A 26630-nucleotide genomic window follows, 5' to 3' on the forward strand; every position below is an offset into this window, starting at 1 on the left:
AATCCACCAAAGAGCGGCTGCAGCCTGGCTTTGAGGAGTGACCACTGTGCATGTACAGGGCAGAAAGGATGACTGCTCCCGTATTGGCCTTTTCTACCGGCCGCACAGAACCTTCGTCGTTCAGTTTACTGCGGTATAAAAACAGCGGCTTTCAAACATGTTGCATCATTTCACAGCAAGAAATAGTCTGTGTATTATGTCTCAGCGCATACACATATAAAACCATATAAGTAACTGAAGTAAAAGTTTAATAAACTGCCATGTATTGCTTATTTTCCGTATATGCCAGGCATGTACTCTCCTTTCTACTTTTTAAGTAAAATTTTTTCTTTTTTATTCATATATGGATAAATACCCCTATAATAAAATATATAAATTACAGATAAAATTGAAGATACATATATCATCCATTCAACTACATAAGCAGATAGAGATAATAGTTGTATTTTCTACTCAAATAAACGTTCATCAGAACTCATCAAGGGTCTATGACCGCAGTTTGAAACATGCCAGAATTTACAATAAATCCTTCCACGGTAGGAGAAAACTCTTAGGAAAGTTCATGGATTCTTCCTCTTCCAAAGGCACACCTGCTCCCTTGTGTGCATTCTCTCAGCATCAGTGCACATGACATATGCAGAGTTCATGTATGCTTACTATTCTAAGTGTTTTGACATTTTTCTCTTTGACTCATTTGTATTATTAGCTCCTTTTCCAACCTTTTTAGCCACTTGTAATCTTTGCTTTTTAGTGACTATTAAGAGGCAGGCAACTAACCCTCCTATACTGTTGGTGGGAATGCAAGCTGGAGCAACCACTCTGGAAAACAGCATGGAGGTTCCTCAAAAAGTTGAAAACAGAGCTACCCTACAACCCAGCAATTGCACTACTGGGTATTTGCCCTAAAGATACAAACGTAGTGATCCGAAGGGGCACGTGCACCCGAATGTTTATAGCAGCAATGTCCACAATAGCCAAACTATGGAAAGAACCTAGATGTCCATCAACAGATAAATGGATAAAGAAGATGTGGTGTATGTATGTATACACACACACACACACACACACATACACACACACTGGAATACTATGCAGCCATCAAAAGAAATGAAATCTTGCCATTTGCCACAACGTGGATGGAACTAGAGGGTATTGTACTTAGCGAAATAAGTCAATCAGAGAAAGACAATTATCATATGATCTCCCTGATACGAGGAAGTGGAGATGCAATGTGGGGGTTGTGGGGTATAGGAAAAGGATAAATGAAACAAGATGGGATCATCTCACAAAACAAACTGAGGGTTGCCGGGGGCAGGGGGTTAGGGAGAGGGTGGTGGGGTTATGGACTTTGGGGAAGGTATGGGCTATGGTGAGTGCTGTGAAGTGTATAAACCTGGCGATTCACAGACCTGTACCCCTGGGGCTAATAATACATTACATGTTAATAAAAAATTAAATTAAAAAAAAGAGGCAGGCAACTGTCTATTATAAATTAGCATCCTGTAGTACATTAGCAAACTTATAAAAACATTTCAAAAATTTTAGAGATATATTCTTATAATAATTTTTTGGTAAAAATTAAAAAGCCAAAGCTAGATAAACTATGTTTAGCAATTAATGTTTATCTTTTTTGGAAATGATTTACATATTCAATGAATATCCACTATTTAGTCTAACAGTACAGTCTCATTCATATTTATTTAAATTATTTGCTTTTAACAATTATACTTGGATTAGACATTAAACAGTTAATCACCTTTCTTTCTTTCTTTCTTTTTTCAGTAGGGTCCACACCCAGCTTGGAGCCCAATGTATGGCTTGAACTCACCACCCTGAGCTCAAGACCTGAGCTGAGATCAAGAGTCAGAAGCTTAACTGACTGAGCCACCCAGGGGCCCGAATTAATCATTTTATTTCTTTCATTCACAAATTTTGTAACACAGAGATAACACAAGCTTATTTGATTAGTAAACCCAAGTAGAAGAAGTTGTTTATCTGCATTATATTTAATGCGGATAACTGAAGATACTCTTGTTTTTATTAAATCAACAAACTTGAATTCTCTTTTGTTTACTGAAGATTATCCTAAATTATATGAACTTGAAAACATTTGGGTTAGCCTTCATGCTATTACTGAGAACTTTAGGAATACTTAATTTATAAACACTTAATTTTCCCTAAGCCAATTAAGCAGAACTGTTTTAAAATTAATTTTGGCGATACCATCCTAAGGTAGCAACATACCATATCTGTAACATACATATACGGACACAAACACAGAGATCTTATAGTTTTGTTTTGTTTTAATTTTAGCTATGTCTCAGGGGAAAGCTCAAGCTCAAGAGAATAGATAGATCCAAATTATGTTTCTAGCAGATGGACTAATTTAAGGTTTCCTGCTCAGATGACCAAAGTCTTTTATTAAAATTTTATTATTATTATTTGCATTCCATGTAAGGAAAGTTTCAGAGGTGTTTTGGACTTACTTTGTCCTTTGTATACTATTCAAAGAATGCTTGGAATCCTCTTTTTTAAGGGTGCCCCCAAAGGTTTCCTGGAGCGGTCACTGCAATTTTAAATGATCCAACAGTTGTTGTAAAACATCACGAGTTTTGCAAGCCTTTGAAACAAAAGAGTACTCCTCAATAGTGAAAACCCTGCAGTGGCATAATGAGCATCATTCTCTCTGGGCAGCCACCCACCCGATCCCTAAGAAAGACAACCACCCCAACCGAAAGCAGAGAGGTTGGTACGTTGAAGAGGACTCAGTACAAGTGAAAGGCTCTTCATATACTGTCCCTGAGCACAGAAGTCTCCTATGGCTACTGCAGCGGCTTCCAGGAGCCACTGGCCCTGCTGTGAAGTCACTTCAGGTCCTGCTTCTGACAGGAGACAATGATTAATAAGACTGTTTATTTGGGATCAAAGAACTGCAATTCGGCACACATACTTGAATAACAACCTAAAGAGTTGCTTAGGGAGACCACCACCCCCCCCTTTTTAAAAAACTTTCCCAGGTAGAGTCCAAGTGGCACGGAGTACAGAGTCCAATAGGAGGCTTCTTGAACTCAAGACTTTGAGATCCTAGATCTGACACTTAAACCCACCAAGCCGCCAGAGCGACCCTAGCAGACTTTCCACTGGGGTTGATGGCAGAAAGCTAATCTTGACTGTGATTGATTGCTAAGGTTATCACTAAGCAAAGTCTCTTCCTGTGGCAAGTTACATATTTTCGGGCTCAGTCCTTGCAATATTTGGGGTTTGGCTCAACTCAAAAATTCCTGATTCTACCCAGTGGAGACGTGCATAAAAGCCCATCTCCTTAATGGCTTCCTGGCTCCATTTTATTTTATTTATTCTCTTTTTATTATTATTATTTTTTAAAGATTTTATCTATTCATTGGACAGAGGGAGAGAGAGAGATCACAAGTAGGCAGAGAGGCCGGCGGGGGGGGGGGGGGAAGCAGGCTCCCCACCAAGCAGAGAGCCTAATGCGGGGCTCGATTCCAGGATTCCAGGACCATGAGATCACGACCCCAGCCAAAGGCAGGGGCTTAACTAAGGCGCCCCCCCCCCGCTTCATTTTAAAACCCCTTCACGCAAGAGGCCCCATTTCATTCGATCTTTCAGATTCTTTTCTAACAACTGGAAAGGAACTCTAAATTTTTGGACTAATATAAATTTTCCCTAATTTGATCGAGATACCAGTTACTTTTAGCAAAACTCACTGGGCTGTGCACTTCAGATTTGTGCACTCTATGTTCAGTCATTTACTGTTCGAAGAAAAAAATGTTAAGATTTCATTTATTCGTTGGACTTTATTTAAAGTATCCAGCTAAAGTGCGAAGTCTCATTTCATTTCGTCCCTGTTTTGGTCTAAAAAGGCCCTACTGATGTTTGAAACACCTCAACCAGAAAAATGGCTGTAGCCTCACCATTGATTTTTAGAAAGATATCAAAGGTATCTTTGGTGACTCCTCCTTCACCTCCTTCCAGACGTCGGGCAGTCCAGCATTTCGAGATGCCTGTAAGTCCAGCGCGCACCGTGCGGTTTCCCCTTTTCTCAACGCAGAGCGCGGGGGTCTCGGGAAACCGTGCTCTCGAGCCGCTGGTAAGTGGCGCAACTCTGCAGAATTTTAACACTCGCCACAACCTCACCAGACTCTGCTTCGAGGCGATTGCAGCCGAGTGCAACGCAGAGTACTGAGCACTGTACGATGACAGAGAGCCATGGGCCGCCTGGCAACCGCTGTGTTCTAAGTCGTTCTAACAGCCTCGATGATATTTTGCGGCTCCCCGCCCCCCACCCCCACCCTTTTTAAACAGAGCTACGGGTCTACGCGGTTTTCCGTCTTTCGGGTTCTCTTTTTCCTTCCTTCCTCATCCGGCTAGGATAAAAGAAGCATTCTCCTCTCTCCAGGATCGGGCCCTCACCGCTGCCCAGGCAGCCTAGGAAGTCTCAATGCCCCCGGACGTGCCTCCGCAGCTTCTTGCCCCCCGCCCTCCCGCCCCCCCACCGCTAGCCTTTCTCCCCGCGCCTTCGGGCGGCAGGCACCCACGCCCGCCCCCACGGAAAGCCCGTGGCCCGTGTGGGGCGGGGCTGGGCGCGCGCGGCCGAAGCGTGCGGACTGCCCGCCCTACGTAGGCCCTTTCTGGGGCGTCCGCTGGGGATGCCGCACCATGAACTGTTTGAGGAGTTTGGAAAAAAAGAAATTTCCATCCTGAAAAGTTTTTCAGGATTTCCATTCACGAAGGGCCTAAGAGCTAAAGACGACAGTGGAATCTGACATGTTCCAGGAGAGCGTCCTGGTGCGTGAGTGACCCCCAGTCTCGGCGTGGGGACGTTAGAGCGACCATCACCACGACCGCTGCCGCGCAGAGCTTGCCTGCTAGGCACGGGAAACCGAAGAAGGCAGCGGAAGCGCCCCCACCCCCCGCCCCGAAGGCATCCCCGAATGTGGACAAATGCTCTCCTTCTGACCACTTGTATTCCTCCCACCCCCTCCAGCCGGCACAGCCGTCCTGGTGCAGGTCCCCCGCACCCCTGAGGACAGGTGGCGACGAAGGGCGGTCTGGTGAAGGCGGAGAAACGGCAAGTGCCATCAGGCGAGCCCACCGACTTGCACCGTCCCGCGGAGCCCACTCGCCTCAGACGACGAGGACCCTAGCGTTTAAGGCGGGTGGGGAGCAAAGGGGGAGAGGCCGTTGGGGTGCCCTTTTGTCTTCAGAATCGCCCGGCGCCGAGTTTTCGCGTGATGAGCACGCGGCGTCTGCTCCGATCCTGGTCTCGGGTTTTCCAAGGCTTGGGAACGTCTATTGTCCAGTGCGCGGCACATTGCGAGGTAAGGAGCTACTGACTACCTAAGAAGGCGGGGGAGAACGAGGAGCTTGTGTCTCTGTGGCGCAATCGGTTAGCGCGTTCGGCTGTTAACCGAAAGGTTGGTGGTTCGAGCCCACCCAGGGACGGAGTGCCTAACTTTTAACTGAGTTCTGCGTCTTTCCTGCTGTTTATCACTTGCACATTTCTTCACATAAAAATGTTACTGGATTCCGGGTCCTATCTAATTCACATCAGCTCTTAAATAAGACCCACCGGCCCCATCTCCCCAACCTGATTCTCTTAGAGTATGGTTTGGCCTATCATTTGGCATGCATATTAACTGCAGTATTCCATGACAGTTTTTTGTTGTTGTTGTTGTTGTTTGTTTTCTGCTATGTCCATGAAAATTAGCTCAGACATCTCAGTGGAGCCAATAGAATCCTGCCCTTGACCGGCTCCTCCTGCACACCTGGACCGTTAGTGCTGTTGGCTCAGTTCTGTTGAATCTCATGGGCAGAAAGTGAGCTCTTTGCCTTTTACATACTAAAGTGGGGTGATTGGAAAACTCTTCTTTTTCTCTCTTCCTCTCATTGTGCATCATTATTTTCCCCTATCCGCGTGCATCAGTGTGTGAGTGTGGTTTAATTTTATGAAGTGAATTCCTGGGACTAATCTCTGATGAGTGGTAGTGGCCAGGGATCTTTATTCCCTGTTAGGTCGTAAAGGACAACTAATATAGCCTGTGGGACTCTTAGATTTCTGTTGTCCTGAGGATTCTGGTTGGTATTTTCTGGTATGTACTTGGGGAATGCTATTGTTTGCTTGGTTCACATATATATTTCTGTATATTGAGAGTATGTGGGTGGTGCTGTGGATATTCTTGGGTGTTCTCTTGACTCCCTACAAAAGTTTAACAGAATGATTTGTTGTTTTCAGTGTTCTGACATTTCGAAATCATATGCCTTGGTGTTGTGCACTGCACAGTTTCTCAGACCTTCTCAGGCTTCATTCCTTGTCACACACTGATTTGGGGGGGGGCACGGTGCTTGGTTTTTTTTATCACAGCAACCACCAAAATCCAGTTTCATGTACAAGTATCACTGAAGAGAATGTAGCATATTCTAATGTTCATGAATTTTACTGTATGTAAATTACATCTCTATAAATCTGACTTTAAAAAAAAAAAAAAGACTGACAATCCCAAATGCTGAAAGGATGAGGAGCACTGGAGACTCTTAATTCTGGAAACGGTAAAAATAAATTCCAAAACTGTTGGGAAAAAAAATTTGGCAGTGTCAGCTAAGGGTCATGCCTTCATGGTTATATACTGTGGCCCAGCAATTCTACTTTTAGCTACATACCTTAGTCCCGTGCTCTCCAGTATGAGAGGTCAAGCTACATGCAGCTACTGAACACCCGAAAAGTTGTTAATACTGCATGTTGCAATGACAATATTTTGATATAGTAGGTCTAATACAATATTAAATAGATGTTCATTTTACTTTTTAAAAGGTATCTACTAGAAAATTTAGAACTATATGTGACTGCCATTATATTTTTATTGAAATGGGCTGTCTTAGAGAAATGTATATGTCCACTAAAAGACGTAGAAAAGAATGTTCATATCAATCCAAAATATCCTAAACTGGAACCAACTCAAACATCCAAGAGCTTAATAAGTATACTGAGATATAATTCATACAAGGAATACGAAAACAAGCACTGCATGGAAAACATGGATAAATATCACAGACATAATGGTGAGTGAAGAACTCAGACCATGCCTGTCTCCCCCCGAAAAAAAAAAAATATATATATATATATGCTTTATGACTTAATTTATGTGAAAGCAAAGACAAGTATATATATAAATATTTATACACACACACACACACACACACACATACTGATAAAATGTTGGGGGGTTGTGGGGCTTTGGGATGGAGATGACTCCGTGAGCTCTTGGGTGGGAAAAGTCATGAGGAAGATTTCTGTGGTCCGCTAATGTTCTGAACTTTAGTTGGTACTACATCAGTGCTTATTCAGGTTGGCTTATATTGGTAAAGGCTTTTTAATGGTCCACGTTTTGTACTTTATTTTTAATAGGCCTTGGTTGGAAAAAGTTCAAAGCCACTGGGCTAGGCTGAAGTGAAGTTGATACTTTTGGTTTGGCTGAGGCAAGAAGGCAAAGTAAATTTAAAGTATCTATTGTGATATTTTCGCTGTCCTCAGACTGTTGGCTTTCCTGTGCTATCTGCTATCTAATTACCTCTGTGTTGCTCACAACCATTACCTTAAGTTGATATTCAACTGTTAAAGGTGTGTCAAAGTGATACCCAAGTGGGCATCGTCAAATCTGCTCTTTTCAGAATAATTATGGCTGAACAGGGATGGTTATGAGCTTAAGAAATCCTGATGGAGAAAGTAGTTCAGTTAGTCTGAATTAAGAGGTGCCAAAGCAAGGGCCTGGCAGGTATTACACAAAGAAAACTGGGGAGGCGGAGTCACCACATTCATCCCACAACTAAACTTTGAAGAATTTCTGGGAGGCAGAGGCAGCAGAAGAGATGGCCCCTGGGGTTGAACTGACATTCAGCAGTATCTAGGCAGCTGAAGAAAGCAATTCCGGATTGTTCTTGGGGGTGCCTAGATGGCACAGTGACTCTTGGTTTTGGCTCGGGTCCTGAACTATTGGGCCTGCACTCAGCATGGGGTCTGCTCAAGACTCTCCTTCCCTCTTCCTCTCTTCCTCTGCCCCCCCCACTTACTCCTCTGTGTTCTCTCTCTCTCTCAAACAAATCTTTAAAAAAAAAAAAAGAAAAGAAAAGAATTGTTATTAAAAGCGAGGTGTCTGGGGTACCTGGGTGGCTCAGTGGGTTAAGCCTCTGTCTTTGGCTCAGGTCATGATCTCAGGGTCTTAGGATCGAGCCCCGCATGGGGTTCTCTGCTCAGCAGGGAGCCTGCTTCCCTCCCCCCAGCCCCCTACCCCATCTCTCTGCCTCTCTGCCTACTTGTGATCTCTGTCAAATAAATAAATAAAATCTTAAAAAAAAAAAAAAAGCGAGGTGTCATTAATCTGTTTACTGCTGCAGAGCAATTAGGCAGACGATGAGTTAGTCAGTTTCACCAGATGTGGTATGCTGGTTATTATCTAACCTGTACTATCCTATACTGTAGCCAGGGCTATGTGTAGCTATTTAAACTTAATTATGAAGTACAAAAAACAAATTTGAAAATTCAGTTTCTCAGCATTAGCTACATTTCAAGCACTCACTTGCCAGACGCCCGGTGGCCTCTGCATTTGAAACTGCACATCTGGCTCATTCATCTGGCACGTCAGTACACATGAGATTTGTTTATTTGAAGGTCTAGACTTGTCCTTCAGCATTAGATTCATTTTAGTCCACCTAGTACATCCCTAGGACCAGCAGCTCCTGTGTCTGTACTGATCTCTCCGCTTTCCCTGAGCTTTACTGGAGAGGAGGACTTTCCTGCTTTCCCTGGGCTGGTGAAGAGGAACCCATTCCAGACCCTGGCTCCTGCAGGGCAGTGGTGAACCGGGCATGACCAGGGTCTCTTGCCTTGATCACTCAAGCCCAACACTGCTCTTGGTTCCTCTAAAGGCTGCCCCTGCCCACACCTCAACGGAATGCTTGTGGAGGCTCCTGGGCTCTGCTTATTACTTCTGTTATTAACTATAACAACTCGATTTTTTCCTTTTATGTAGTTTTAGAGTTACATCCTGTTTGTGGTAGTTCCTACTGGTATTTCAGTTGTGATGCTGATATACAATTAATTTTAAAAATAAATCAAAAGTGTGGGAACTATTAGCTCATCAGTAATAAAGGTACATGGATGTGGTCCAATATGGAAGTGCTCTGTTCCTAATGAACTTGGAGAAGCATGATTCTGTCTCAGTTTTAGGGACTGGCCTCCCTTAGCCTTGTCCCTCCCAGGAGCACTCCCTTTTGCCCTAAGTCAGGTAGGCAGGTATGCTCACCTGTCTGTCTCCTCTGGGCTTTCAACACAAAAGTCACTGTCAACTGTTTTTTTTGTTTTTGTTTTTGTTTTTTTCTGGACTCCCTGGGGATGTTCCCTGTTCAGACCATTAAGAAGAATCAAGATTTCAGAAGTGCTTCTGGCTGGGAGATGGGATTACATCATCCCTGAAGCCATGGAGTCTGTTTCTGGGGAAGACTAAAACTTTTTCTGTGCTCTTTCTCTTCTACGTCATCAATTAGTTCTCAGTGTTTTGTAGGCTTTACTTTGAATCTTCTCTCTCTCTCTCTCTTTTTTTTCCTCAGATGAGGGGTGCTGAATAAGAAGGAGGGGAGGGAAATCTTGGTGAAGGCTTCTCCGTGAGCACTGGCACGATGGCCTAGCACAGGGACTCTGGGGGCAGACGGCCTGGCTCCGAGTGCTGGCTCTCACCATCAGTGGGCTAGGGCCCTTGGCAAGTCAGCCAGCCCTCCGGTGCCCGAGTGTCCTCATCTGCAACGAGGGTGGTCAGAACCTGCACCGTCTCGGGGTTGTATGTGGGCTGGATACACAAGGAACCGTGTGCCCGTCACACAGTGAAGCTCTGAGAAAGCTGCTAGTACAATGGGAATTAAGACTTTGCTTTCCACTTCTAACTGTACCACACTGCCAGCTTTCAACATTCCTCAGAAGAAATGAGGGGTGTTAAATGGTTTGGTTGGCATATTAGTGACCAGCACCAGAAAAACTGGTTACTTGATGATTTTGAAAGCCATCTGAGTGGAGATATTGCACCAGGGGCCTGGATCCAGCGTCCTCAAATCCTTGGACCTTGGACAGGCATGATGATTGTTCAGCTCATGGTGGACAGTCTTTTTGCACATGCTTCTAGCAAGAGCTTTTAGTATCTGGTCATACTTAATCCAGGTATTATAAGAAAACTTCAAGTATGCACTAGTGATCCCCCCTTCTTTTAAGAAAAAAAAAAAAGAAAAAGGAAAAGAAAAAGAAAATAGAATTTATCTGGAAGTTGTAGATTGTCATCTTTCAGTGATGACGGTGTATTTGCAGTAAACCGGCATTCACCTTGAAAAGAAATAATGTCTGCATTGAAGGAATTCTGTTTGAAATCGTTGGGAGAACTATCCATGCAGCTCGAGAGAGAAGAGAAAGAGAAGAGAAAAGTGAAGAGAAGCTCAGTGGAATAAAACTAGTTTTCCTGCCTTTTCCCCCTCAGGAACAAGACCTTGAGGAACTGGAGAGATGGCAGCTAGTAAGAGTCAGAGAAAACAGCAACACATTAAGAAGTTTCATAGAGGGGCTCCTGGGTGGCTCAGTCCTTGGGCTTGGGTGTCTGCCTTCGGCTCAGGTCATGATCCCTGGGTCCTGGGATCCAGCCCCCCCACCCCCACCCCGCATCTGGCTCCCTGCTCTGTGCGAACTGCTTCTCCCTCTCCCTCTCCCCCTGCTGTGTTCCCTCTCTCGCTGCGTCTCTCTCTGTCAAATAAATGATCAGAATCCTTAAAAAAAAAAAAAAAAAAAAAAGTTTCATAGATCTGGACAGAGAGAGAGGAGAAAGGGGTAGGACATGTGGAGCTGACCAAGGATTCAGACGTGAGGAGCCAAGATCCTGGAGTGGGTTAAGTGAGCTGCATGCTTGGGACAGAATTTCCCCTGGACACATTCGCAAATTAAGCTACGTGCACATAAGAGGCTAGAAGGCAAGCAGAGTGTGGCTGAAAAGCAAGTGGAATTTTCAGCACTGCCATGGTGCTAAGGAGATACAAACTGAAGTTCAGGATTCATCCAAGAGGAGGGGCCCGAGGAAACATGCCACGGTCTCAGGTCGGGGAGCCCTGGCCATCTACAGCACAGCAGTTCGAGCAAACTAGCTGCATGCAGACTGAGGCTTCCCCTGAGGGCAAACAAACTGTAAATCAGCTTAGTCAAGGATTAGGGGCGATCTGTTCCTCTGCTGCCTCCTGTGGGAGAGGGTGAATATCTTCAGAGAAAGACAACATCTTTCAAACAGGCTATCATTGTTCACCCAACAGTTTCATCATTCAATCACAATACTCTAGGATTGTAAGGGAAGAGAAGCAAGGGGGTGGGGAAGCAAACCATGGAAACTAACTCATGGGTGATTGAGATACTGAGTTATGAGTTATTATTTTAGTTACTAGGACATGGGGACTCTTGATCTTGGACTAGTGAGTTCAAGCCCCACCTTGGGTGTAGAGAGGTTCCTTAAATTACTTAAAAGTTACCTACAATTACTTTAAAAAGATAAAGTGGTATGATTCAGCTGACCAGAAAAGGGATGACAAGATAAAAATTTTCATCAGAGAAACAGAATCCATTTTAAAAATCAGATAAAAACTACAGATACAATATATAATAGTTGGCATTTTAAAGAGTTAATAGTTGAGTTTCATAGCAGTTTGGAAGAGAGATGATTATCCTGGAACTATGTAAGGAGAAAGAAACTCTCCAGGCTTAAGCATAGAGAGCTGAAAGGAAGAGAAATTCAGAAAGCAGTGTAATAGAGATATGGGCCATGTTCTGAAGGCCTAACACACATGTAATTAAAGTCTCGGAGGCTGGAGGAGCCAGCAAATGGGGCAGAAACCATATAGAAAGATATTACGGACGATTAAGGAAAAATTGTGATGATCTATCCAACCACACGTGGAAGAAGATCAGTGAACTTCAAGCCAGAGAAGGACAAGAAAATCAGGGGCCCAAGCTGGTGAACTCCAAAGACAAATGAAAACAATCATAGCAGCACCTGGATGGGGAGTGGGTGGTGAATTCCTGTTACATCGTCCGCAGATTGGAAGCTGAATTCCCAGCAAAAACAATGAAAAAGGAGACCTTAGGGAAGGGTTAGAGCAAGATCATTTCCAACCTACTAGGTGTTGCTAATCCCTGGCCAGATATCTGTCAAGAGGAAGTGAAGACCTTACCACATTAGTAGCTTACCCCAACTAAAGGAAATGCAAAAGGTAACTCTTCAGGCTACCTGGGCGCAAGAAAAATGTGGAAAAATGAAGGTAGGAATGAAGAGCAACAGGTAGATAGGTTAAATATGTGACTAAGTCAAATAAATATCACTATCCAAACAATAATAATAATGTCTATGAATTCAAACTGTATGTTGAAATGAAAGTAAGGCCAAACACCCAAAAATGAGGGGAGTAAATGGAATCGAGATGTTGCAGAGCTCTAGCATTGTCTAGGAGGTGTTAAAGGTGCTAATATATTCAGTCTTTTGCATAGATTTTATAGACTACATGAAAAAAGTAACTTATTTGTGTACATATGAAACAAATATATAGTTTAATCTTGAATTAATATTAAATAGAACTAAAATAATATTTTTGAGAATTCTCAGGTTTTAAAACTAATTCACTTTATTTTGGGGTGGAATATTCTGGCTATATCTGTTATGTCCTGTGGTCTAATCTGTCATTCAGAGACACTGTTAATTAACTTTATGTTTAATGTTAAGGTTATAAATAGAGAAAGTAGACCACAAAATGTGATAAAGGTATAAGCCTCTGTGAGTATCAGCCAGCCTAATGTACTTCTATCAGCTCAGGAAGTTTCCTGGCAAAATATTTTAAAAAGGGAAGCCCTGTTCTCTGCTGATACTTCCTGGCAGTGGGAGCACACAGGAGTATCAGATAGGTGCATTTGAATACATATGTTTTAGGTGTACAAACATGCCTTTATGGTGGGCATCTTTTGCTGAACAACACTGTTTGAGGGAGTTATCCGTGTTACTGCCTTATCCATAGTTTGAATGTTTTTACTACACAGTACTAATCCATTCTGAAAATACACGTGAGTTTTATCCAGGTTGGCCTAGTATAAATGACATCGCACCAGTGTTCATGTAGAAGCTTCCTTTGGGTGTAAGCATTCGTTTTTCTCGGGAAGTTAATAGCAATTTATTACCAGGTAACAGGGTAGGTATATTTTTTAACTTTATGAGAAACTGCCAAATATCAGGAAAGTGGTTGTGCTTTAAATAGACTGCAATCAATACCACACAGTAAGGTCCTACACACTTGAATGGGGGACACAGAGAGAAAACAACTTGAAAAATCTATTTTTCTAGGCTTCTCCTCTCCACTCTGCTCCCAGTACTTAAGGCCTCTGTGGGGGTGGCTCAGTAGTTTCGGCGTCTCCTCTGCTTTCTGCAGGGGTCCTGATCCCAGAGTCCTGGGATTGAGCCCCACTTCAGGCTCCCTGCTCAGCGGGGAGCCTGCTTCCCTATCCCTCTGGTGGCTGGTGCTCCTACTTGTTCGTTCTCTCTCTCTCTTTCTGTCTCTCTGTCTGACAAATTAAAGGTCTCTGTGAAGGTGGCTCTGGTCACACCAAGTGTCACCACCAGCCTATTCGGGTCTGGCTGCAAAGCCACAGAGAGACACCAAGGCAGCCCAGACAAGAGTCATTCCTAAACGCCAGGTAGGAATAGCCCTTCCCTCCCCAGTCATGACTCTGTGACTCTTGGGCTCTGTGCCAAACTCTAAAAACCATTTCTTGCGCTTCCTTTTCATCCCTCCGTGCCTGGATTTCACTAGACACTGCCCGATGGTCATGGCCACAAACGTCTTGTCAGTGGCTTTAAGGCAGCTCAGGCAGGAACCCGAGGAATCACCCGAGGATACCAAAGAGATTGCGGTTTGGCGAGAGGACCGTGGAGAAGCGCAGAGAGAAAGGGCCGGGGAGGGCAGAGCGCGCAGGGCAGGCGCGGCGGGGCAGGCGGGAGGCCGAGCAGAGCGCGTCCTCCAGTTCCTGGGAGGATTCCTGGCGCCGAGCAGCGGCCACGAGCCGAGAGCACCGGCCGCCCCGCAGCGAAAGGGGCCACCGACAGACCCAGAGGGCGGGTGACCCCCGGCCGGGTGGAGGGGGCGCCTGGGGCTGGGACGCACGTGACCCGCCGCCTCCGGGAGCTGGAGAGTCGGCGGGGCGCCTTCGGCACCGGGGCGCGTCGTTCTGGATCTGGAAGCCCTGCGTTTGATGCGGATCCCGAAGCCAGACTGACGGCGGCCCCCGGCTCTTCGCTTCCTGGGGGGAGACGCGGGATCCCAAACCGGCGCCCCCCCTTTACCTGGAGGGTCGCGAGGGCTTTCAGGGGGCTTTTTGCACTTAGGAAAGAAGGTGGTGGGCACAACAGTAGGGGCAGGACGGAAGCTGTTCAGGCTCCGGCATGAGATCTCGCCGCGTGTTTCGTTTCCGTAGTGTAGTGGTTATCACGTTCGCCTCACACGCGAAAGGTCCCCGGTTCGAAACCGGGCGGAAACAACAGCCTTTTGCCCCCTAGTCCTCGTGTTGACAACACACAAAGGAGGACGCTTGGAGCCAAGGGGCAGGTAGCGTGCGCAGCCTCATTTTCCTTTCAGAGAAACAAACACGAAGCTAGGCTGCAGCTCCCTTGCTTCCCGAAAGCCTACTCCGCACTTGACAACCTGGCCTCGTTCGTCCGCTGCCGGCCTCGCTGGAGAGCGGGGGCCACAACCAGTCAGGCAGGCCGAGAAGGGCACCGGGGACAAAGCCCAACGCACGTTTCCTCTACCTCCAGAAACCCCCTAACCTGCTCCTCTGGCGCCTCAATCCGCCCTACAGGCGGACAGGCACCCGGGCTCGGAGAACCGACCACGTCCTCCCGGAGCCGTACACTTGGCTTTCCCGAGCCCAGCCCGCTGGCGCAACAGGTGGATTTGCCTCCACAGAACCAAAGAACACGAACTGCACCTGGGACTCGTCGAGTCGGCGTTTCAGGCTCCACGCGATGAGCCCACGGGGGAGCCGAGGAGCCCTTCAGGTGCCATCATCAGGACAGCCCTTGAGCTAGTTGGGAGGCCACCAATAGAGGGACTCTCTGCTCCTCACCCGCACCTTACTCAGCGGGAAACCGAGGCTCACCAAGAGAGCATGGCCTTGGCTCTGCCACACACAGGGGTAAAGCTAGACTAGAATGGAGCACCGACCAGTTAGCTTGGGGTCAGACCTCAGAGCCCAAAGTGCTGCTGAGGCTGGGAGAGATGAAGAGCAGCGGGGCAAGGGCTGGGAGCTGTGGGCTGCTGGGAATCGCCCCACTTTTGCTCTGCCCATCTGGGAAATCTAACTTTATTTTCAGGGTTTTCATCTGCAAGGGCCAAAGCAGGGATCCTGTGTGGATGCCCCGTGATCTGTGGGATACGATTTGGCTTTTCACGGCTACTGGTCAGGTTCTAGTCCCAGTCAGTAGGACCTTTCAGCACTGTCTCCTTACTTAGGATTTTCCTTTTCCTCCCCTAAATGTGCTGTGCACCAAAGGGCACGTGCAAAGGTGCCTCTGCAGTGAGTCCCTAAGAGCCAGAGGACCAGACTCAGGTTCCTTGGAATCACCTGGGTGGGAGAGCAGAGCTAGGATGAGCAGCCAGGGCAGGAGCTCACCTCTATCCCCCTCAGAAACCTAACCTCTCACTTCAAGGGTTTTCATCTACAGAGAACCTGCGATTTGACTGGATCACTCCTTTAAAACAAAGAAACAAACACATTTTGAAACACACAAAACAAGTTGCAGGTGTGGGAACATCCTGTATCCCTCACCTCAGTGCACCAGTTAGCATTTTCCCACATTGACACCCCCCCTCCTCTCTCTCTCTCTCTCCCCCCCCACTGCCCTCCCCCCGCCCATATATTCAGTCTGGACACCCTTTGAAGACCTCTCAAGATAATTAGTTGGGCCACTGTCGCTCATTTCCTTGGGCAATGTCCCTCAAAACCAGCCTCTGCAGGACCTCTCCTCCAAGGCTAAGGGGAGGGCTTGTCCTCTGGAGGAGGCCCCTCTGGTCCCTTCAGGAACCAGACACCTGTTGCCCTCAGACTGTAGAGAAGCTTCAGGTGGACTGAGTGGTATGGCCTCTCCCAGAAGGTGCAGGCCAGCTTGTGCCCTGCACCTGTAGGAACACGATTAGGGTGTCATGCCCCGCAACCACTTGCCCTCTGGACTCCTTCTGGTGGCTTTGATGGGCAGAGGGTCTAGGGTCAGCCTGAGCCCTAGAACCCCCACCCCAGGACAGACCCCTCAGGGAGGTGTAGCTCCCCCTTAGCTCCTGCCCTCCTGGCTGTCTGTGCCCTGCAGGGATCTGAAAGGGTCCTGGCCCAACAAATGGGGGAAGAATCCTTTCCTCTGGGGGGAGGATGAGGGGAGCAGGTGGAAAATTCTTCAAAAAGAAGGAGTTTTCAAGAGCTTTCCAGAGTTGTCTGCATTGGTGCTGTCAGGTAGGTGGTGGCCCTGTGATCCTGGTTCTTAGTCTCATTTTGTCCTGGCCTCGAGCTGGTCCTGGCTCCAGTCTGAGTCCAAGCAGACACTGGCAACTTGTGGTTTGTATCCAACTGTGCCTCTCCTCAAAGTGGGGAAGTGCCCGAGCTTCTATTTCCAGGACCCCAAGGGGCAGCAGGGGGTGGGGTGGCGTCCCAAGGATGCTATTGATGGGGTTTTCTTCCTTCCTTTTTGCCCCCCTTTTCTCTTCCTCCCTTCCTTCTTTCCTCCCTCACTCCCTCCCTCCTTCCTCCTTTCTTGCTTCCTTCCTTCACCTCTATCTTTCCCTCTTTCTTTCTTCTCTCTCTTTCTTCCTTTGCATGTTTTGTTTAAGTAATCACTACACCCAAGGTGTGTCAGCTGAACTCACAATCCTGGGACCAAGAGATGCATGCGCTACTAACTCAGCCAGCCAGGTGCCCATCCCACTCCCTTTCTTGCTGAATCCGTAACTCAGGGACAACAACAAAAACAAACAAGAACAAAAACAAAAACAGTTTAACTATAGATTAGTGGTCTCAGTGCTAGTTACAAGAAAAAAAAATCAAGTGAAATCTTGAGTAATTTTAAAATACTTTTAAGGATTTCAGTAATTTATATATAATGGCATAGAAGATGTTTCTATCATGTGGTATTTCTGAAGAGGACTCCTTGTGTGCATCAGACTGCTTTAATAATTTTGATCTGAAAACTGCTTTATGTTGTCTTCTAGTCTTTCTAATACTGTAGAAAATACTGGTAGATGATATTCCAGTTTATACAAGTCTTGGGTTTACATTCGCTTCAAAATCCTAGTGACCCTTAGCTGCCTCAATCTCCTATACTGCTTTTACTGGTCCAACAAACACACTTTAATTCCAGTACTACTTAAGAGTTTATACAATATGAAATTGTGTGTTTCAGTAAGATGAATACATCATATTATATTTTTTTAAGGGAGACTAAGTCATAACTCTGAAAATCACAGTGATGTAATTATTCTTACAATTGTGTGTGGGGGGGGCGGTAAACCATTTTAGGTATCATATACAATCCCACCATGCATTTCTCCATTATGTGTCAGGTCAATTTGCAATTTGAAGATCTACTGTGATCTTTAAGTTCTTCCAAGGATATTAAATTGAGTTATAAATGTATCAGCTTAGCTTAGAGCATCTCTAATTAAGAGATAAATCACAAAACACTTTTAATACAGTGCTGCTGCACATTTTTAGGCATTAGATAGGGGGGTTGATGGAACAGGTTGAGGGCAGTCGACCTTTAGGAGATATCGGTGAGTGTAAAAAACACAAGCGATGTCTGCTCCAGCAAGTGAGGGGCTATCAGTGAACAGTAGTGCGACGACGTTAAAAGATATGAGTGATGAGGGCGGGGGGCGGGAGGGGACAGAAAAAGATGTGAGTGATTGGAGTCTATGAAAAGAATGGGGGGAAAGAAGCCATTTTTGAGGAATTGAAGAATTTCCCATCATAATAAAAATGATAAACCCACCAACCCAAGGAGCCAAACGAACGAGATGAAGTGAGCGCAAGACACATGAAGAAAACCATATCCATTCACGTTCTAATTATATTGCTCAAATCCATGGGAAAAGAATAAAAAATCTGCAAAGCCGCCAGAGGAGAAAGGTGTGATGATACCTACAGAACACAAAGATGAAGATGATGTGGGCTTTCTGGTGGGAAGCCGTGTGAGAAGGCCCTGGAGCAAACTTCAAAGTCAACGAGGATGTCTCCTCCAAAAAAGGCTTTCAAAAATGAAGGTGACACTGACACAGAAATGTTGACAGACTACATCACCAGCAGACCCACACTACAAGAAAGGTTACACGTACCACATGGGAATCTGCATTTAGCCAAAGGGAGGGAAGGGCAACAGACTGGTAACCGCGTGGGAAAATAGATTAGATTCTTTTCTTATTACTTAAATCTCTTTAAAAACACGAGACAGATGAAACCAAAGTAATAAGGATGGGTTTGGGGGTTTCTAACACGAAAAGTAAACGGCACGATGGCTACAGCATAAAGATGGACAGGGAAGAAACGTGAAGAGGTAGGGGATCCCTTAGAGGGAGGCCGGGAAATTACAGATGTATGCGGCTATAAAGCTTGAAGCAGTCGCTGAAATAACAAAACAAAGAGTTACAGCTAATAAGCCAAGGAGGGAAAGGAGTGGATCACAGAAAAACCACGGAAACACTACGTCAGAGCAGTTGCTCTTCCAGGACTTTACCCTGTAGAAGTAGTCGTCTAGTACAAGAACGATGACGACAGCAGTATTTTATCCATACTATCCTAGAATCAATTTAAAGAGTATAAGGAAAGGATTCAATAAATACTGGCACAAACAGACGCAGGCAGAAACTTCTCTGCCTCGTTAAAAGGCATTCGGAGGGTTGTACTCGTTCGAGGACTTCCGGATTCCCAGCGACCTGTTTTCCTCCAGAGCTCTCCTTCTCCGGAGTCCGCGGTGGCCTTCGAATCTTGGCCTCGGTCCTCCTGTTGTGCACAGGCCAAACGACAGGACCCTTTCTACCTTCTAAAAATACTGCCGCGTCCCTGGGTGGGCTCGAACCACCAACCTTTCGGTTAACAGCCGAACGCGCTAACCGATTGCGCCACAGAGACCTTCGGGAAGTCCCCGCCCACATCCCGGTAGAGAGCTAGCACGCGCTCAACGCTAGGGGGAGCCACCCGCCTCCTGTGTGGGGGTGCGAGTGGCCCGCCCCCTCCCCGGAGAAGCCGAAGGCCAACTGGTTCCCGGGACGTTTCTCCCCGTGGATTCCGCGGGCATACGACCTTCCGCGCCGCTGGCGCTCGGCTTGCTCCACTCAGCTGCGGTCGGTGTGGGGGAAGCTGGAGAGAGGGTGGGGTGCGGCTGCTCAGAAGGGGGCAAACGCCAAGAGGCGGCAAAGAAAAGCGGGGGAGGCGGGGACGGGTTGGCGAGACTGCCCAGCACCCGGATTGAGGGACCGGACAATGGTTTTTTGGTGGTGGTTTTGTCCTTATCGCGTAGGAGGGTTCAGAGGAAGGGAAGGAAGATCCGAGAGCGGGTAGGAGAGACGCCACAACACCAGTACCTGCAGTTTGTCCGATGAGAAAACAGCGCAGCCACAGGAATGACTTTGCGTCAAAAGTCCTATTGCGACTGCAAGGCCGGCCGCCGAGAGGGTGGCGCGCCGTGATCGTATAGTGGTTAGTACTCTGCGTTGTGGCCGCAGCAACCTCGGTTCGAATCCGAGTCACGGCACTCTTCTCGGCCCCTCGCGACCCATCCCTTTTACTTTGTCTTTAAACACCCCCACCGTGGGGGCGCCAGCGCCTCGAACCTGGGGGCCCGAGAGCCCTGCTTTCCGCTGGCCACTGGGCGCCAGGAGGTCTTCTTCATTCACCCGAAGGAAAGGAAAACTCCACTCGCCGCTAACCTCGGGACCTTCTCCGCTCTGACTCGGAGCGTAAGGAAACTCAACCAAATGGCTTTTCTTCAGCGCGCCTCCAAACGAGGACAAGTCCTGGAGTCCCCAGCTGTCCAGCGAGAAGCCTCGTGGGCTGTCCTTGCTGGGAAGTGGCGTCTCCGGGGGTCCTCAGAAAACCTTAAGGATCTTCAAAGACCAGAGAAAAGTGCCCGTCAGGTAAGTGACAGCTCTTCCACAGACCTGTTGAGCGCCTCAGACCTTGGCTCCTGCGAATCTCTGTCTCGGGGGAACTGTTTCAGTCCTTGGCTGTAGTCCTTCTTGGCGTCATCGCAGCAACCTCTCCAGTTGCTCGTGGCATACCCTCAAGGGTTTGTAAAGGCCTGTCGGCAGCCCCTTCCACGCCCGACGGTATTTATTCATCGCGATACCACTGAGAGTTGTGTTTGTTGCACATCCTTGCCAGGATGGGGTGTTTCCCATCCTTACCAGTAGTGCTATCTCGTTGTGATTTTAACATCCATTTCCCTAGCGGCTAAAAATACTGAGCACCCTTTTATGTGCTTTGTTGGCCTCGTGTATCTTCTTTTCCGAAGGATCTGTTCATGTCTTTTACCCATCTCAAAAACTTGAGTTGCCTGATTTTTTTTTTTTAAATTATCAGTTTGGAGGCGCTCACAGCACCCTATAGCTACACGTGTGGGGGTTTGCTTGCTTGCTTGTTTTGGTCGGATATGTTTTCTGAACGTTTTTTCCCTGTCTGTGGCATGCTGTTTTCACTGTCTTGGTGGCGTCTTTGAATGAGAAGATAAGGTTAAAGTTGATGAAGTCCAACTTGCCCTTTTTTTTTTTTTTTTTTTTTTTTAAGTACATATTTTTTTTCCTGGTTCTTGTTTAGGAGATCTTTGCCTATCACCAAGTCACAAAGTAACCTCCAAAAGGTTTATGCCTTCAACTTTTATGTTTTAGGAGGCACCTCCCATTAATTTTTGTGTGTAGTGTTGGGTAGCAGTAAAGCTGTTTCCGCCCCCGATATTGAACCTATTTCCTTACCCGGTTGAACTGTTTGTGTTGAAAACGAATTCACCAGGTCAGCTGTGGGTCAGTTTCAAGTCTCTCAGCTCGGTCCATTTATCTGTGTGTGTCTCCTGATGCCGCTGGCACATTGCAAGGTGAGTAGGGGCTCAGAGTAAGTCTTCAAGTCGCGTAGGGTGAGCTGCGGGGGCAGCAGGCTGTAGGGGGGCATAGATCCGGAGTCCAGTTCCCGGCTGCGGAGCCTTCCTTGAAAGCGGCCTCAGTCCGCCGGAATCCACCGGGTGATGTCGAGGACCCCGGGGTGTCACGCCGGGCGCCTCCCTTCCCGCGCTCTCGCGGCACCGCCTGTCCGCACGCTACCGCCTCGCGAAGGCGCGGCTCTGAGGGGCGACCGGGCCGGGCCGGGCCGGGGCGACTCGCGCCGGGACTGGTGGGCCAGGCAGGGCCCTGGCGGCCCTCGGGACGTCTCCTGCGGCCTCTTGTGTTGGAGAGGGCGGGGACGGACCGTCCTTATGAAAGGGCTCCGGGGAGGACGGGTGACCTCCTTGAAGGCTCAAGGCCTTCCACGGCTCAGGGGGACAGGACTTCCGTGGGAAGGCGGTAGAAGAGAAAGCTCCCGCGTACTCCCTGGTGGTCTAGTGGCTAGGATTCGGCGCTTTCACCGCCGCGGCCCGGGTTCGATTCCCGGTCAGGGAATTGCTTTTTTTGACCAGGCATCTTCACTTCTAGCCCTGCAGCTGCGCGCCGGCGGTGTACTCCCCCCACCGCACCGACTCTTCCTCTCCCGCGGCCGGGGGGAAACGATAGCTGGCCCCTTGGCAGGGCGCGCCGGGCTTGCTTGCGTTCAGGTCCGCCGCCCGCAGAAGTGACTGCAGAGGGCCACTAAGCAGCTGACTCGTGTTTACGTCCACGCGGCGGAGGTTCAAATCCCCGTGGAGCCGCCCCAGAGGCGCCCACCAGGCTGAGAGCTCTGGATCCCAGGTCTGGAGGCCAGGCCACGTCGCGGGGTTCGTGTGTACCCCGGACGCGGGCCGGTGGGCCCAGTTCCTCAGCTCAGTTCGTGCGGAGAAAGCGTACTACGCGTTCGGACCCGATACCCGCGAGGGCTGAAGGGAGCGGGTCCTCCCCGAAGGCTGTCTCATTCGCAGATTAAGCGGCGTAGGGAGGTGATGTTAGCTGACCCAACAAAAGGCAGCGAGTGAGGGGTGCCCTAAACGGAAAACTTACTGCTTCCGTAAGCCGAAGGTAGGGGTAGAAATCCACACCCGGATCCCAAAAACGATGATACCCCAATCAGATCCCCCAGTTTCTCCCAAGGGCTGTTGCATTTAGACCCTGTAGACTTTACCAGGCGCTGGGCCCGTTTTCTTTTTTCCCTTCGACCCTGGCTCTGAAGACCTGTTGAGATAAATGTGACGTTCCGGTAAGGCTGGAAGAGAGAGCGAGCCAGGGCCGACGGAGGTGCTGTGGACCCAGCAGGCTGCAGAGGCGACAGGTGCGGGGTGGAGACCAGGCCGCGCAGGGGCTGCGGGGCGGTGAGTGTGGGGCCGCTGCCGAAGGCGGATGGCCTCAGGGGCCAACTCGTGGGTTCTCGTGGGTTTTCGTGGGGGCAGGTGTGCGAGGGGAGAGGGGCGAGTGTCTCTTGAACTCCTTTCGGGAGCGGTTTGGAAGAATGGCGAGGGCTGGGTGGAGGAGAAGGTGGTGACCCTGAGTGTACCAGGGAGGAATGGAAGGCTGTAGGGGTCGGTGGAGGTCCGCTATAGGCAAAGATAACTATTTTCTTGACGGTGGGGTTTTGACTGCATTTTCCGTCTGTTACTTGCTGGGTGCTTTTGTTCTGGCGGTGGTTTCCCCCCCCCCTTTGTTTTTCTTTTTTTCTTTTTTTGCTTCTTTCTTTCTCCTCTCCTCTCCTTGCCCCCAAGACTGCCTTTTCTTCACTCTTGTTCTCGCTGAGACCCTAGGTATGTGCGCAGTGTGGCACCCTGAGGCTGCTTTCTACGAGACCCTTCGGTGGAGGAAGCGTGGTTGAGGGGTTGGAGGTGCACAACACCGCCTGGTTCCAGCAGGCCGCACAGGAACCTTCTGTGGTGTTTCACTCCAAGAAATCCAGGAATTCTAAATTCATCCCTGCCATCTGGGTAATGATGAAGGCAGAGTTTTCCAAAGTAAGAGAAGAATACCATCTATTTCGTTTCTGATTACAAGGTCTTTTTGTGTGTGGGTTTTGGGTTTCTTTTTTTCTTTCTTTTGTGTGGAGTGTGTGTGTGTTCGTATATTTGTTTTTCGTTAATTAATCTTGATCGGTACCTTTAAAAAAAAAAAAAAAAGCCTAAAGGTAGATGGCAAGCTTGCCACTAACATTTGCAAGTGTTCATGCAAAAAGTAAAACGGAGGCATCAAAGCTCCTCCCGCTCCTGGGTGGACCTTGAGGGCTAGGAACACAGAAAAATGGACATTGTCAGTCCCAGGCTCCCTTGAGAAGGCGTATAGGAGGTCCTCACTACATTAAGGTGGGACCCTAAGATCCAAAACCCTGGCGGGTAAGGGTGATCCCATCTAGTCCTGCCCCTTCTACTCCCAGGGCTCTTTGGACAAGGCGGCCTTGGCTCTCCAAACAGAATAAGGAAAAGGAAAGCTTAAGAGGCCCTTGACAAGAAACAAACTGAGTAGGCGGGCGGCACAGGCAAGCAGGCCCTGGCTGGCTCGCCGGATAGAGCAGCCACTCTTTTTTTTTTTTTTTTTTAAAGATTTTATTTATTTATTTGACAGAGAGAGATCACAGTAGACAGAGAGGCAGGCAGAGAGAGGGGAAGGGAAGCAGGCCCCCTGCTGAGCAGAGAGCCCGATGCGGGACTCGATCCCAGAACCCTGAGACCATGACCTGATCCTCCCTCAGGCTTGTTAAGTCCCAGCCCCACGTTGGACGTAGAGATAACTTGAAGATAAAATCTTTAAAAGAAAGTAAATAAAAAGCCCCTGAAGAAATTGTGGCGGCGGGCTTGACCTCTAGTGGATTTAGCCTTGAATACACATAGCCTGGGTAGTCTGGGAGACCGTGGGCCATCAACTTGGTGGGTATGTTTCCCAGTCAGTAACAAACCCCAACCAAGAGCCTGCCAGAGGAGAGCATAGTCAAAGGAGAACATACTCATCCAATAACACTTCATCCAGGTACCCTCCAGTAGCATCTCAAGAGAATCAACTTGCATCTAGAGTTCAGTTATAAGACAGAAGGACGAAAGCTCAGATATCTGGAATTTTAGAGATGCTTCCATCCATCCTTGTCTCAGGGCAGACATGAAGATGGAAATTAGGACATAATTCTGAAAAAAAACAAAACTGAAAAGACTGCAGCTACTGCACAAGGTGTGGTGAAGCCAGTCTTCAGAGGACCATACGCACCTTTTAAATGTAAATCATGACAATTGGGGCTAATGAGCTAAACCTCCATCTCAAAGAGTTACCAAAAAATTTTTAAAAAATAACAAGAACAACAAAAGCATATGGGACCAGAAATTAAATATAAAAACAAGAATTTGAAAATTAGAAAAGACATGAAAATTAAAAAGAAAATGAGAAGTAAATATACAAAAGCAAAAAGTCAGTGGTTGGCTCTTTGAAAAGACTGCTCTGATAAAACTGGAAGAGGGAAGATGGAAGTCACTGCTACTCAATGGGCAGACACGAGATTAACAATAAATGAGTATCATAAACATGCATATGCCAACCCATTAAAAGTTTTAGTGGAAATGTAGGTATATTGCAATAATGATTTGGGTAGGGTGGGGAAGGAGGACTGGTCCTACAAGCATTAATTTTTTTTTTTAAATTGGAATTCAGAAGTCTTCCTGCAAAGAAAGCCCAAGGACCAAAAAAGGTCATTAGAAGAAATGACTCCAAAAGCAAAGAAATTCTACAAGCATCCAAAGATGACAGAATTCCCCAACTTAGGTTTATGAGTTTGGGTGGAAACCAAAAACCCCAAAAAGGCAATGGGAAAAACAGAAATTACAGGCCTCATCTACTGCTGAGTATACACAGCTGCGGAAAAAAAAAGACTGAATCAAACAAAATATATATTTAAAATGTGTCATGACAAAATTGGTTTTACACTGGGGAAGCAGTTGATTATCATTAGAAAATAAATGAATTCGTCACACTAACAACTTATATAGGAGGAAAATGGGAATCACCAAAGCCCAGAAGGTGTTTCAAAAAAATTCGTTATCAGTTTATGATTTTTCAGAACCTCTTAGCCTAACAGGAAGAGAACAGCCCTCATCTGCTGAAGGGGTAGCTTCTAGACCAAAAAACAGACAGACAAAACCCCTTCAACACACGTTATAGTTGATGTTAGAATACTGACCTTTAACCCCCCTACCCTTGCCAATCAGGAACTGTCAGGAAGCAGACAAAGAGGCCCGCTGCCATCACTTCTCTTCACCACTGTGATGGAGATCTTAGCCAGTGAGGAAAGGCAAGAAGAAGTAGGAGAAGTGCAAATGAAAAAAAGAATACTACAATTATTTATATATATGAAATAAATTACTGGAACTATTAAGAGAATCGAGCTTCTTTGGTATATACACAAATAGAGAAAGCAGGCTATGACGAAGATTCAAAATCCAAAGGTGTTAAAAACATTATAAATGTTCAATGATTATAGCATATAAGAATTTAATCCCATGTACTGTGTGGGGCGGGGGGGGGGGGGGGGGGGGGGAGGGGGGGCGTTAAGGGGGGGGGGACCGGAGGAGGGGAGAAGAGGGATGAAATATGATCCCTACCTCCACCATAACCAGAGTAACTTCCATGTGGATTAGGCACCAAAATGTGAAACGAAACCACGAATGATTTTAGTTGGTATTAATGTACCGGGGTAGTCGCATGATCTCAAGGGTAAGCAAGGATTGAAAACACAAGACAAAAAGACCAATTTTTAGTGAAGAGGCTAAGTCACTTGCTTCAAGAATCTCTGTTTATTGCAGCACAGAATCAAGGGTAAAAAGTCAAGGCACAATTGAGGCGAATGTATCTGCAGTCAGCATAATCAAGTGGTATCAAAGATTCTTAATGAGTTATTGCAAAAGGAGAAGAAAAAGACAGACCTATAGGAAAAATCACCAAAGTTGGGGGAAAAAACACAGGAGAAAATTCAAGTGGCTAACCAACATGGACCGGTGCTCCAATTCATTACCAAGAAGGGCCTTCAAAACGGAACCCTGATGAGAGAATATTACAGAGAGGCAAAATAACAACAGCACCACTAATAATTAAGTGGGAGTAGGGGGTGAGGTAGAAGGTTATGACCTGGTAAAGCATGGGAGTGGTTGATTAAAGGGCTAATAATATTTTACTTCTTCATCTGTGTGTAGGTTACACAGGTGTGTTCTGTGCATTTTACCTTATGTATGTTACAATTTTTCAACCCCCCACCCTCAATCTTCCCCACTCCCCCCATCTTCCTCCCACCCCCTCCACAAAACTCTTGAGGTTGAATCAATCACGTTTGTTTTTTAAAATTTTTGAAGATTTTATCTGTGTATTAGAGAGAGCGCGCGCGCGCG

General features: G+C 47.1%; 1 protein-coding gene and 5 non-coding genes across 6 annotated transcripts; 5 read left to right on the top strand and 1 right to left on the bottom strand.

Moving 5' to 3' along the window:
* The first annotated feature begins 5392 nt into the window (after nt 1-5392).
* Nucleotides 5393-5466, top strand: TRNAN-GUU. Its single transcript has one exon. It is a non-coding gene; the product is annotated as a tRNA-Asn (tRNA).
* Nucleotides 5467-14538: 9072 nt separating this feature from the next.
* On the top strand, nt 14539-14611 carry TRNAV-CAC. Its single transcript has one exon. It is a non-coding gene; the product is annotated as a tRNA-Val (tRNA).
* Nucleotides 14612-19169: 4558 nt separating this feature from the next.
* TRNAN-GUU lies at nt 19170-19243 on the bottom strand. Its single transcript has one exon. It is a non-coding gene; the product is annotated as a tRNA-Asn (tRNA).
* A 351-nt stretch (nt 19244-19594) lies between these two features.
* LOC122899195 lies at nt 19595-25620 on the top strand. The gene is made up of 4 exons (XM_044236794.1): nt 19595-19627; nt 19837-20247; nt 23025-23228; nt 25458-25620. The coding sequence occupies exons 1-4, from the start codon at nt 19595-19597 to the stop codon at nt 25605-25607; spliced, it is 798 nt and encodes a 265-aa protein (XP_044092729.1). The 3' UTR covers nt 25608-25620.
* On the top strand, nt 19794-19865 carry TRNAH-GUG. The gene has a single exon. It is a non-coding gene; the product is annotated as a tRNA-His (tRNA).
* On the top strand, nt 21688-21759 carry TRNAE-UUC. The gene has a single exon. It is a non-coding gene; the product is annotated as a tRNA-Glu (tRNA).
* Nucleotides 25621-26630: the final 1010 nt, after the last annotated feature.

The sequence above is a fragment of the Neovison vison genome, chromosome 2 (genome assembly GCF_020171115.1).
Source record: "Neovison vison isolate M4711 chromosome 2, ASM_NN_V1, whole genome shotgun sequence".
NCBI lineage: Eukaryota > Metazoa > Chordata > Mammalia > Carnivora > Mustelidae > Neogale > Neogale vison.